This window comes from Euprymna scolopes, chromosome 14 (assembly GCF_053919585.1).
Source record: "Euprymna scolopes isolate OS-2025 chromosome 14, ASM5391958v1, whole genome shotgun sequence".
NCBI classification, from domain to species: domain Eukaryota; kingdom Metazoa; phylum Mollusca; class Cephalopoda; order Sepiida; family Sepiolidae; genus Euprymna; species Euprymna scolopes.
The window spans coordinates 20,996,316-21,008,571 of record NC_136495.1 but is presented as its reverse complement, the minus strand read 5'-3'; the positions used below and the strand labels follow the sequence as shown (position 1 = coordinate 21,008,571).

General features: G+C 31.9%; 1 protein-coding gene across 1 annotated transcript in view; it reads left to right on the top strand.

The window, feature by feature from the left end:
* The window catches only part of LOC145292894 (nuclear pore complex protein Nup160-like), a 122,418-nt gene that overhangs the window by 89,293 nt on the left and 20,869 nt on the right, over positions 1 to 12,256 (top strand). Inside the window, exons 22-27 of the mRNA XM_080139030.1 lie at positions 531 to 669; positions 4,504 to 4,599; positions 6,357 to 6,451; positions 7,633 to 7,729; positions 9,538 to 9,643; positions 11,888 to 12,054. Coding sequence (XP_079995156.1) covers positions 531 to 669; positions 4,504 to 4,599; positions 6,357 to 6,451; positions 7,633 to 7,729; positions 9,538 to 9,643; positions 11,888 to 12,054 — 700 coding nt within the window. The remainder of the gene's footprint in view (positions 1 to 530; positions 670 to 4,503; positions 4,600 to 6,356; positions 6,452 to 7,632; positions 7,730 to 9,537; positions 9,644 to 11,887; positions 12,055 to 12,256) is intronic.

Below are 12,256 nucleotides of genomic sequence, written 5' to 3'. Positions count from 1 at the left end.
AGAAAACGATTTGAAAACAACAAATATATTCTATTAAAAATTTAATAAACAATATATATTCTATTAAAAATTTAAAAAAATTTTCTTCAAAATCTTTGTATTCAGCATTAAATAACCTGAAAAGGGTTGATATGCAGTAAAACAAAAACAACCAACCAACCAATCCTGAACAAAAATGTACCAAACATTGATGTTGTTTTTTTTTTTTCCTTTTATAAAACTCAATTATGTTCTGCAAAGTTAACAACAAAAACAATTTTCTTCTATAAAACAACAAAACCAAAAACGTTTTTACGCTTTAAGTTGCATATATAAACAACTTGAAGCATAAAAACTTTTTTCAAAATGACTTGATTTGATATTAACCCAAAAATGGTGGATAAACTGTAAACCCAACCTCTGATACTGGCCCTTCTCACCATCACTTTTATCTAACCAGAACCACTTTCCCGAGCTGATTATATCGTAAAAATGTATCCTCTTACTTACATCTTGCTTCTGTCAATAACTGTTGCTTTCTGTTTTTCTAGTGAACCTTATAAAGCTGCCCAATTATTTGTGGAGGCAACTGAAGGTCTGTCAATTGGTGAACCATTCCTCATCCAGAAACTTTTACAGGTCAAAGAGGAAACCTCCATTCCAGTAATGGAAGTCACTTATTACCTGAAGGCAAGTGTACAGCTTCTATGTTTTTTTTATTTTATTTTGTCTGAGTGTAACACAATGGAAATGGATGAGAACTCAGATGTGGAGAAAGTATATCTGGATTGTGGAGCTACTGAGGTTCGCAAAAAATTTTTTTTTACCTTGTGATACAAAATTAGAATGATACAATGTTTGTGCAATGTAAGTCTTAAAGAAAAGCTTAGATCTGACGACCTTAGAAGATTAAATCTGGACAGTATACAAAGATGTGTACATAACATGCAACTTCATTGGTATGACTACGTTGAAAGAATGGGTGATAGATGTTGGCTTAGATGTAGAACAGTTGAGGTAGCAGCTTCAGTTCACAGGGTAGGGCTAAGGAATACATGGGAAAAAGTGATATGAATCAACTTGGGAGAAAGACCTGGCCAGAGATAGGTTACTTTTAAAATCAATTTCTAAAAGCTATTCAACACATGCCACCATGGGAACTGGTGCTAGCAGATCAGGCTGTCTGAAGATATTGGCTTCCTGAGATGAAATGGACCTAACATTGATGGGTTTTTTTGTTTTTCTACTTCCTTTTGCAAAACTTTATGTTCTGCAAAACCAAAAATAAAAACGATAACCCATTTTTTCCCCACTTCAAATTTCCCCTTTCTCTTTTTATCTCTCCCACTTCCTGACTGGTTTCCTAACTTAAAATCTACCAAACATTAATACTGTAACCCTTTTCCCTCTCCCATTGCAAAACTCATGTTCTGCAGGGCAGGGGAAAAAAATGATAAAATCCACTATAAAATAACCAAACACTACAAACCAGCGATTAAAGATACAAAGATCTTGTAGAATAAAAACCTTCTACAAAATAACTGGATGCAACATGAATACTATTTCCAAAATAACTGGATTTGGCATTAAATAACCCGAAAAGGGTTGATATGCTGTAAAACAACCAAACCAAACCAAACCACCATATAAAACAGATATTTAAGCAAAAGATTTTTTCTTTGCATGTCTTTTAAGCATGTGATCATGCGACAGTTTCCCAGTTTTTTTATGCACTCCTTCGCATTATTGTTGCACTCTGCAAGATCTTTCAAGCTGCATTGGTTGGGCGGTAAAGGACGATACAATGCACTGTTGCCTTGTATCGTCCTCTTTACATTCACTGATCGTTGAGTCAGTTTTGTAGCTCCATCTAGTTCTAGCAACTTTTGACTGCACCATTCTTGTTCTCAGGCAGTTGAGTGTTTTCCATTTGACCTTAGGTGCTTTTGAACTGAGAGAGGGCCTCAGAAACAAGGCACTTCTGTATCAGTAGGATTGCGTAAGAGGAGGGGGGGGGGTCATTCTCTAGCTCTCAAACCGAACATCATGATGATGATGAAATACTTTCTACTCGTTACTTGAGTTCATGTTTATAACAGGCGTACAATATGTTTATATCCTCACCAAGAAGTTAGATACAAGGTCAAGTGTGGTTTTGAGTAGCCTGCATGCTAGAATAAGCACACTCTGGCCTGCAAAAAATGTCTGAGCAGCCTCGTCAGCATTCTGACATTTAGCAGTAAACTAACCCCTTAAAATCATAAAATAAGGTAAAATCGGGAGGTAGACCACCTAGACCTGAACAAAACTGTAACTCAGCCAAAGATAAACAATACCATTATCAAAATATTTGTGTGATTAAAACAGCTGTCCAACACATGCCATCATGTAAAACAGACATTGAACTGAATATGATGATGAGTGTAGATGACAAATTGAATACAAGTTGCTATTTTGTACCTACCTGTGAGGAAATTGCATGTTTGGTTTTGATGAGTGACTTTAACCTGAATAATTTTGGCAAATTTCCTCATGGAGTTTGCAGACCTCATATTGGCAGCAACTCTGTATTCTTTGGTTATTGGCTTCAGAGGAGGTGCAATGGGATGTGAGAAAGATTCACTAGCATCATCATCATTATTAGGATTTTTGATCACACCTGACAGAAGTATCCCTCCCTGCTTTTTTTCAACTTTGTTTTGTCCCTAGCTAGATGCGGCCATGTAGGACCCAGTTAGCTGTTGAGGTAATTTCTCCGCTGGGTTTTTGGTTTTCTGCTGGATCTTTTCTAAATAATATCGTTTTTGGCTTTCTTAAATTTCTAATAATATCTCAAATTTCAAACGCTATCTCAAAAGCCAATATCATTTTGTTATTATATTTTGGTTTTAACATTGATATTTTTTTTAATGGAAATCCCTCCAGACAAAGCATAAAGCCCCTTCATGCAAATAACTAAAAAAATATCACTTCAAGGTACAAAAAAAATTAGCCAACAGTAAATGTTTCATAAATAACTTTCACCCCAGAAAACAACAATTCTTCTCCCTTTGTCAGAAATATCACTTTGAGAACTAAAGTACAAAATAAGGGAAGTGAGATTTATGAGACTGTTGTCCATTTTTTAATCTCTTAGTGAAATGTCTAAAACGAGATTGTTTAAAGCTCTTGAAATTTATGCTAGGATTGCCTACATGAACAATTGGCGCAACAGCTAAAGGTGGTGATTAACATTCAGTTGTAAATGATAGTCTTTAGAGAAAAATGACAAAAACAACGATATAGTACTTAAAACATCCACCCAGCCATGGCTGACAGAATGAGAACAACCCACCCTCATGGATTTTATGTAAAGAGTTCTGTTTGAAAAGATACAGCCGAAGAAGGTTAGTGGTTACTTCAGTGAAAATTTTGTGAAAATAACCAAGATAAGAATGTTTCTGAATTTTGGGGACAAGGATTGATAATTTGTGCTGTTTGGACCACTTGTTACATAGCATGATATCAACCCTTCATTCAACACATATACTTTTTGTGACAACCTTTCACTGGATGGATTCTTCTTTACAAGAGAATGTTCTTCATGCATGCAATGATAGAAATGTTGAATCTTGTTTCTTTGATACAGTTGAGTTTATTGAACTTTGACACAGTGGTTCAGAAACACATCAATAAGTTCACTCCATCTTCGTCAGTTGGGCAGGGGGGGGGGGCTAGTAATTGGGTAGGCTCCATCTTTAAAACACATTCTTGTTCCCTTGCTTCCTAGAACAAAATTGACTTTCCAAAACCGTTCCCAGTCACCTGATCTTGTGATGTCACAATCTGATGATAAACCACACTATGTGTCAAATGTGTGACATCTTGTCAAAATAGACTTCTAGCTGTGCTTGCAACAAGTTAAAACTCAATAACTTTGTCAAACTAAAATGGAGCCTGTTTCTAAATTTATGGACTAATTTCTGCTCACTTGCCATCATAAGGCTCCAAACTGTCACACACTGTTCTCATCTGAGTGCCATTCCCACAATGTCTTGGCCAATGCAATTTCTGACCCTCCTCAGGTGCATCCTGTTGAACTGGGGAATCTGTATGGAATCATGAACAAAACCGTTCATTCAATCCATGATGGTAGCATGCTTTCATCTCACCAGCCATGACTCGAACAACTCTCAACTGCACTCCCAGCATTACACACACTGAAGATCTCACCTCCAGAAGAATGTCTAAGAATTTTAGTTAGTACTTTCTTTTTGTGACTATTTGTTTGCAGCGTTTAATCGAATGTTGTGATATTTTTAATGTTTAATTGAATGTTGTGATATTTCTAAGGTTTAATCGAATGTTTTGATATTTCTGATGTTTAATCGAATGTTGTGATATTTCTAATGTTTAATCGAATGTTGTGATATTTCTAATGTTTAATCGAATGTTGTGATATTTCTAATGTTTAATCGAATGTTATTTCTAATGTTTAATCGAATGTTATTTCTAATGTTTAATCGAATGTTGTGATATTTCTAGGTGATTGGTCAGTTTGAACACTTCCAACATCCACATTTGGTAATCACATTAGCTGAACGGGCAATTTGTGTTGCAGATAAATCTGATCCAAATGTTGTAAGTATTTTTTTTTTTTTTTTTTAAGTCTTCATTTTGATTATTACATTTAGACAAGAAAACAATTAGGGGACAAAATATCTTGCAGGATGGTTGGTCATTAGTGTAAAATAATTCTTGACAAATAAAAATGTACTTCCAAGCAAAAAAGAATGGCAACGTAAATCCAGTTAAATAAACTTTCCCAGGCAAAGAATTAATTCAGTTACCATTAGCAGAAACATAGTGGTCTTTTAGCTTTTATATGGAAACGCTGGAGTATCCAATTCAGTCGTTTCATAAAACTATTGTGGCATTGGTTCGTTCTTATCATACATGCACATAAATAGAATTGCCCAAATTTATGGGGCAGACCCTTTACACAGTGCCAAAAATATTGCAACAATTGATTTTATGCTATAACCCCCCCACACACACACACACAGTCTAGAGCACCATGGTAACAGGAAAAACACCATTGAACACCCCAGATAAATGATGTTATGACAATTATTTGTTAGCTTTTTGAGTGACCAGATAAAGTAGGCTAAGGAGGGAGATGGCTGTATCGAGTTTCCAGTGAGAGTGAGCTGGGGAACAGGCAGATTTGGCCAGTTTCACTAGTTAGCTAAGAGTAAAAGAAAAAGACATTTAAGATTTTTGATGAAAATTAGCTGTGTATGAGGAAAAGAGATGGGTTGTGAGCAGTTAGACACACAGGATGGAGCTCAAGAAATGAGTTCAACCACATAACAGCAATTCTTAACAAGTAGCTGGATTCATGAGATCTTAGTTAAGTCTTAGCTGATGTCCTGGACTTAGGAGATGAGAGGTTTAGCTCGAAATAGTAGATATTAATGACAAGGCCCTAACAGCATACATACACAAACGCGTGCAAAAACATCCATGGTCAACAAGTTTATACAATGTATATTGTATACATCTATTTTTGCATTGTTAATTGCTTTGACTGCAAATTGTAAACTTGTGCTTACACTCTTGGACGATACTGGAATCGAGAGAAGCAGCTCACGTTATATGCGTTTTAGGGTTCAACAATTGGCAAATAAAAATCGTTATTACTAAGCAAATTATTTAAAAGCTGCATTTTAAAATAATCATAAAAATTAAACAGAATTTTTAAAAAATCTTGCCTCCCCACGAAGGCAGTTCGACACACAGTTTTTAATATGGAGAAAATCTACCTCCCTAAAGAGGGGAACTTTGGATTGAGACAAAACATTTTCTCATCTAGAAGGATTTCTCCTTCACTAACAGGACATAAGAAATGAAGTGCAATAACAGAACATATGCTACATTTTGTTTCTAATGAAATATCCAAGCAATAAGTCATTTCATTGTAGACTTGATAGATCCTTATTTTTGTATGTTTATTTATCTCCTCTGCAGGAGGTTATACAGGAGCTCGAATAAAGTTTTTTGAAGAGCTACTGCTAGGTGATAAGCAAAAAATGCCTGAGTAGCCCCATCAGCATTCTCAGGTCAGGTCACCTCAGACGATTAGTAATAAACTAACCCTTTCCCAGAGAGAAAGTATAGCTGTGGAGAGTGGACTTCCTTGGACTGAACAAAACCCTACCTGATAGCAAGAAAGCTACTGTCAGACTAATTTTAAAGACATATCCCTGATTTGTATAAACACCTACTCAAGCTGTATCATGAATTCAATTACTTAATCCAATTACTCGATAATTTTTTTTGTCTTGTTTTTTTTCTTTTTGTTTTAATTTTTTTAAAAACTCTTTCTCTTCTTGCAGGCTACTCTCTATTTAAAAGCATTCAAATATCATTTGGAGTTGGGTCATTATGAAAAAGCCTATAATGCAATGGTCACAAATCCAGATACATCAAGGTAATTTGTTTTTATTTACTTTAAAATTTGCAAGTTTTAAAAAGTTATTCATTTTTACGTTGCCGAAATCATTTTGAAATGGATACTGTGATTATTTAATAATTAAACTAGCCATCCCGACTCATTGTAGCTCGGGAATATTTGTACTTGCAATATATTTAAAGCTGTTCGCTTTAACTCTTCAGTATATAAATAGATATTAATAGCCATCATTTAGTAGATAAATGAAGACAACATGCAGCAACACAAAATATAAGAGTTATTCCCCTTAGCTGAATATCCTTTTAAAGTGATTCCTGAACTATCAGACATGATTAAGTACATTAGTTTATTGCCAATAACATAGTACAGCAATAACAAATGAAAATTGGCCTGCCAGTATTGATGTGATTTGTCAATTTGAATTCTATTTAAGCCAATCAATCTCAATGTTGATGTTTTTTTATGCACTTAAAAGTAAAACGATGAACAGAAAAAAAATACATTGAAATCTCATCAAAATAGTGTGCAACAAAACCCTTTGTTTTTTGTCTCTGTTCAACTAAATATATACAGCATTGACACACCGTTTCCTGTTAGATAACTGAAGTTAAGCAACATTGGGCCTGGTCAGTACTAAAATGGGTGACCGTTTGGAAATTCCAAGTGCTGTATGTGCTCTCTGCTTATCTCAGCATTGGTTCCATTCATCCTAGACCTTTCCTTACCACTGGACTCAAACAGTGCCGATTCAGGAGAGGTATGGCTAGAGATTACGCAATCTTTGCCTCATAATTACATGTGCAACCACTCTTACAGAGGTTATCCCTTGTCTTTCAAGACTGAATGGAGGCTTCTATTACCTAAATACATCTATAAATACTTTTTAATCAGATTTTACATGCAGCCTTTTTTATTGTACTTTTTTGAAATATCCAATCATTTCAACTTAAATCTTTTTCAAAGAAGTAATATTAAAATGTTAAATATCTTAAAATTTCCAAAGAAGAATCATTGAAAATTTAAGTTTCAAAATAATTTAAAAATAATAAAACATTAAAGAAATAAAATGTTTTTTTTAGCTTTCTATAAGAATCACTTGTTCAAATTCAACAATGCTTAAAAAAAAGACATTCCTAATCATTATTAAGATGGTTTTTTTTTCTGGATTATACATAAGTATATATCTTTTTATCTTAAAGCCGCAAAGATTGCTTACGACAATTATTAAATGTTTTGTGTGATCGGAAACAACTTCAAACATTAGTACAGTTTCCCTACATCGATTTACAAGATGAGGTAAGTAAAAACTATTTTTACAATTGAACGATTGAAAAAAGCTCTAACTTTTCTGTTGAAATAAAAAGTACACAAAATTATAAACTTTTTTTCTCATTAATTTTTTTAAGAAAAATTTTTAATTAGACATTTTATTTCTTACTTTTTTTTAATAAAGATACCCGATGTTATCCAGGAGTTTTTTGATTGTTTTTTTTTTTTTTTTTTAATGACTTTTTATTTGATAGTTTAAATGCCTCTAAGTTTCTTTAAAGTATTCTTTAACTATTAACAAAAGATGAAAATAATGAACTTCTTTACAAGGCCTAAATACATTGTGGTGTATTTTATTCCATAATTAAATTATTTTTTTAAATAAGATTTTTAAAATGTAATTTCTGGTACTTTATGTACATGTTTGAATTTAATAAAGTAATACTAAATAATAATAAAAAAATTCTCATGCAGACAAATCTTAATGATGTACATACCTGTCACCGAACAAAGATGTTATATTCCAAAAATCATGTAAATTGAGCAAGGTTTTTCTTTCTTAAATTAGAAAATCAAATTTTATGACAAACAAGCCAGGAACTGCCATGTTGTTTTAGAATGTGTTAAAATTCAAGGGCAACAACTTAATTTGAGTATCAAGATTATGTTTGTCTTCAAAATAAGTCAAACTTTTTAATTGCTAAAAATTGTAAACCTTGATTTTCTTAGTTAAAAAATAGACTATTTGATCAATTTATATGATTTTGGGAATATGACATCTTTGTTCCATTACAGGTACATACAGCATAAAGATTTTTCTTTATTTTTATTCATTTTTTTTTTTTTTTTTTTTTTTAATTAGCTTGAATTTTAAATAAGAACCAATTTTTTTAAATTCACATAGAAATAAGAAACTCAGATGGGAAAAGTGTTCAGTTTTGTTAATGTGAAAATTTGTATATTTGTCATATGTGCCATTTTAAATGAAAAAAAAAAAAACATTAAGACTAGAAGTAAAAATGTTTTGGTTGATTATTTTTTAATATCAAAAGAAAATGTTGGCATTTTACCATTTGAAACTGATTACTTCCTGCAGGATTAAAAACCTGAACGCTTACTTAAGGCTATATTTTCATTGTATTATATGCATTAAATGATGTCAGATAAGTATAAATACATACACACATTAAATCAGAAAAAATCTTTAGAGGTTAACTGTAAATCTCTATTGTCAACTTGCAAAATGTATAACAAGTTGAGATATTTATTATTTTTATCTGGATACAAATGAAACTGCTCCCAAAATCCCATTCTGAAAAATGCTGTTTAAACAAATTTTCTGAAATGACTGAATGTAAATATTGTCTGAAAACCGCTGTAATATATTCTTGCATGGTTTGAACAGGCTTAAAAAGGCTTTGAATTTTGAGCTGTCTTGAAAAGGGCTTATTTCTATTATTGCTTTGAAAAATGGCTTGAAAATCGTATTCTTTATGTCCAGTAAAAATTTGTGTCAGAATATTCCAAATAAAATTGAAATGAGTACTATTAAAATATTTTTTAAATATTATTCAAACTATTGTTAATTTTTTAGTTTTTTATATAATTCTTTGTATATCAAATTTTGTTTTTTAAACTTGAATTTTGTTTGAAGACCTTGAAATGGACATTGAATTTGCATGAACTGTCTTGTGTATATTCTTTATTTGGAATATATTTTGAAAACAATTGAAGTCTTTTTATATCTAATAAATATATATATATATATATATATATATATATATATGTGTGTGTACATGTGTATATAATTAACATTGTCTTGTTGTTTATTGTAGATGGTGTGTATGTTAGAGAGCCGAGCCCGATCTGCTGACCTTTCTTCGCACAACTATTACGATCTCTTGTATTCCATTCACGTTTCAAGAAATAACTTCCGAAGAGGCAAGTCATTAAATTATTTTTGTACTTAATTTTTTTCTTTTTGATCTAATTAACTAGAGTTCAATCCTTTCCCTTATCCACGTTGGGAAATTAATGAAAAATTCATCTTGATTGGCCACTCCCATTCCTGTATTAAGAGATGCACATTTTTTTTATTTTTTTTTTTCAGTTGAGTTGATGTATAGAAGAGGAAAATTTTAGAAACCCAACATGAAACAAACACTTATATGTAATATCAGATATCATTTATAGTTTGCTTTTTTGTAATATATTTGTTATATGAGATGGGTTAAATGGGTAAACTTTCAATTATTCTGAATTAAAAATTTCGTTTAGGGTGTAAAGGGCGATAACTCAATTCATACTTTATTTTTTTGTCAGTTGTAAAATTCAATTTATAAAAATGAAAACAATGACTTTTTTCACACACACTATTCAACAATTACCCAGATTTTGTATAACTCTTTGCATCCTTGCTGTGTCTGTCAGACTCTCAAACCTATTGTCTAGCTTCCTTCTTTCTCATTCACATGACTTCGGTTCTTATCCAGATGTTCCCCTGTATTCAAAAAGTAAAATAAAAAAAAGTACATACCTTTGATGAAACAAAAATATCATATTCCAAAAATCATATAATTTGATCAAGAGTGTTTTGATCTGCCATCTTGAATAAGCAAAGAGATATCTCAATTCAAACTTTTGAGATATTTTTGTTTGTTTTCAACCTTGTGGCTAAGATTTACCATTAATTGCTAAAAATGTTAAAAAGAATGATTTTATATATAAAATAAACCTACTTGACCAATTAACATGATTTTTTGTGGTATATGATCTTTTCGTTTCGTGATACGTGCATCATAAAGATTTTTTCTGTTTTTGTTTTTAATATAAGAATTCTGGACAAGCACAAATCTTACATCATATCACATCGGATCACCTGCCCCACTTTTCTGTCTGGTTGTGTCAGAATTCCAAATTGCCACATTCTTTAAAAAATATTTTGATGAATCCATATTTTTCGTCTTCCATTATTAATCTTATTGGGTCCTGGATATGACCTTAAACTATATCCGATGGTGAGGCCCCACCTTGCGGGCCTTGGGGAGTGTGGAGCCACCCTTTAATTGCCATTGCTCCCAGATCCACTCTGACCTGGAGTGGTAGTACCTGTTAGGGTCCCAACTATGGGTTAAATAGAATCTGACTTTAAAAAAAAAAATATACTCCATTAAAAATCGTTCCTCAAAATAACTAGATTCGGCATTAAATAACCTGAAAAAGGTTGATATGCCGTAAAACAAAAACAACCAACCATAATCTTATTGATGTTTTGGTTGAATCAATGTTAACTCTATTTTTTTCTCTCTTGTTACATAGTTTTGATCAGGCTATCCGATGATACTGACTTCCTGACCTAAAATACATCAAACAGTCTTGTTCTTTTTTTCTTTCCTCTTGTAAAACTCGTTACGTTCTAGAAAGTCAAAAACAAAAATAATTTTCCTCTACAAAACCACCAAACCAAACACAAACAAATATTTAAAGTCATAAAGAACTTGAAATATAAAAAGTTGGTATTTGTACAGTTTAATCAAGACATTAAAAAATGAAAATATCAAAAAAAAAAAAAAAAAAAAAAAAAATTATATTATACTTATCCGTTTTGAACTGAAGATCTCAAAAAGAAATTTCACTTAATTTGATCGAGTAGTTTTTTTTGTTTTTTTTTAGAGTGGAAAAACATGTTTTTATGAGAACGCGTTAAAAGCAGATATCTTGGGGTTTTTTTAATTTTTGTTTGGAGTTTATAAACGCCACAGGGAGATAACTCCAGTTAAAGCGCCGACACCCCCTCCCCATCTTTAATAACTAGCTTTTCTTCCTAAAAATCTAAGCTTTTGCTCGGTATCATAAATTGTTTTTTCGCTGTAAAACAAAAACTACTTGATGAAATTAAGTGAAAATCTTTTTTTCAGAGAACTTCATTCCATAACAGAATTTAAACTTTTTTCGATATTTTCATTTTTTAATATCTTGATTAAACTGTACAAGTACCAAAAAGTTATTTCAAAATGACTAAATTTGGCATTAAATAACCCAAAAAGGATTGATATACATTAAAATAATCAAACCATACATAGCCTTGCGTGAAGACACTTTTGTCCATGCTTCTCATTTACCATTTTTGTCTGTATCAAATTGTTACAAATTTATTTTTCTTTTCTGATGTTTTCTTTATTTTAGCTGGTAACGTGATGTATGAACATGGTCTGCGTTTGGGTCAGGAGTTACCAGGGATACGAGGTCTCCAGCGACAGGTGCAATGTTACCTTGCTGCCATGAATGCCCTACGATTAGTTAAACCAGAGTATGCGTGGGTTGTCAAACCCATTCCCAGAACACACCATATGGTTTGTTTGCTTAAATTTGATTGATTCAAATTGGCTTTTCTGATTATTTAATGATTAATTTCAGATTTTAGAGTTCATCTTTGATTTTATTATTATTGTTATTAGTATTTTTTCTTCAATTTTTTTTCTAAAATTCAATTATATTTATTTATCATTATTAGTATTTTTTCTTCAATTTTTTTACAATTTTAAATTCAATTAT